The sequence below is a fragment of the Tasmannia lanceolata genome, unplaced genomic scaffold (assembly GCF_043159265.1).
Source record: "Tasmannia lanceolata isolate RefF3 unplaced genomic scaffold, GAP_Taslan_0.1 ptg000025l, whole genome shotgun sequence".
Lineage (NCBI taxonomy): Eukaryota > Viridiplantae > Streptophyta > Magnoliopsida > Canellales > Winteraceae > Tasmannia > Tasmannia lanceolata.
This window is the reverse complement of record NW_027518702.1, coordinates 6,486,185-6,487,358: the sequence shown is the minus strand read 5'-3', so window position 1 is coordinate 6,487,358 and position 1,174 is coordinate 6,486,185. Positions and strand designations below refer to the sequence as shown.

Genomic DNA, 1,174 nt, shown 5'->3' with positions numbered 1-1,174 from the left:
AAGACAATATAGTAAATATTTTGTGTGTAATTTCTCGCTATTATTTTCATTTATCGTGTTTCACCCATATTTCTAACTTGAATGTGCAGAGTAGCAAGTATATAAATGATCTCGTGGTAAACTTCTTTCATATAGTAAATATTTTTGTCTTCCAAGTCGATGATAGAACGGACTTGGGTTCCAACACTTTCATGCACATGTTGGCCCTTGCTTGGAAGTGCATGGTTGGAGACTTGTTGGATTCTAACGAACAACCAGGAACAGTATATCTTATGCCCGCAACGCTGTTAAATAGAGATGCCAAAGTGGAGTTTGAAGTAAGCGAAAAAAACAGCCTCAGTGGATTTGCATTCGACAAAGAGAAAGGAATCCTTAACCTCCCATTGATCAACATCTATGATTGTTCTCCGTCCTTACTCCTCAATCTCGTAGCCTTTGAACATCTTCATACAGGGATAAGCCACCATGTCAGTTTTTATGTTTTCTACATTGACGGACTCATCCTATCAATCCAGGATGTGGACTTGCTGAAGCGTGAAGGTATCATTACTAATGATAAAACTTATGACGAGATCGTGAGGCTCATTCAAAAGGTCAATCATGACATGGGGTTCATCCCAAAGTTTACATTGTTCCATGTGATTAACCCCTTGAACGAATATTACCACAAGCGAACGAGAAAGTGGGAGAAACGATTTCGCAAGTGGCGTTCCAACTTCAGGGAAATGTACTTTGATAGCCCTTGGAGTTTGATCGCCCTTCTCGCAGCAGTTCTCCTTTTGGTTCTCACAGTGTTACAAACTGTTTACGCAATTCTCTCTAACTACAAATCTAAATGACACTCTCCAAACCCACCTTTCTGTGATGCTTTCGTTCTGTTTTTTCTTCTTATTTTAAACAAGATTCAAGTGTTTTGTATAAGTGTGTATGGTGATTGAATCCATTTATAACTTCAATGACTAATGAGGAAAAGTGTTTACTTTCACTGTAAATGAATGGTTTAAAGCTCGTTTAAGTCGATTGGAGCAGACCCTATGCAAAGCTTGAACTTTTTTTCCCTTGGAATATTAGTTTTTTCTTTTGAAATGTTGATGATAAGTTTCTTGATTTATTAGGATTATATTTCCCAAGGTAAGTAGGGTTAGCATCTTTCTGTCTTTTCTCTCCGTTAGGA

General features: G+C 37.7%; 1 protein-coding gene across 1 annotated transcript; it reads left to right on the top strand.

Annotated features, from left to right (window-relative positions):
- The first annotated feature begins 221 nt into the window (after positions 1-221).
- Positions 222-839, top strand: LOC143857592 (UPF0481 protein At3g47200-like). Its single transcript, XM_077368056.1, has one exon. It carries the CDS (start codon positions 222-224, stop codon positions 837-839), a length of 618 nt encoding a protein of 205 aa, XP_077224171.1.
- The last annotated feature ends 335 nt before the right edge of the window (positions 840-1,174 follow it).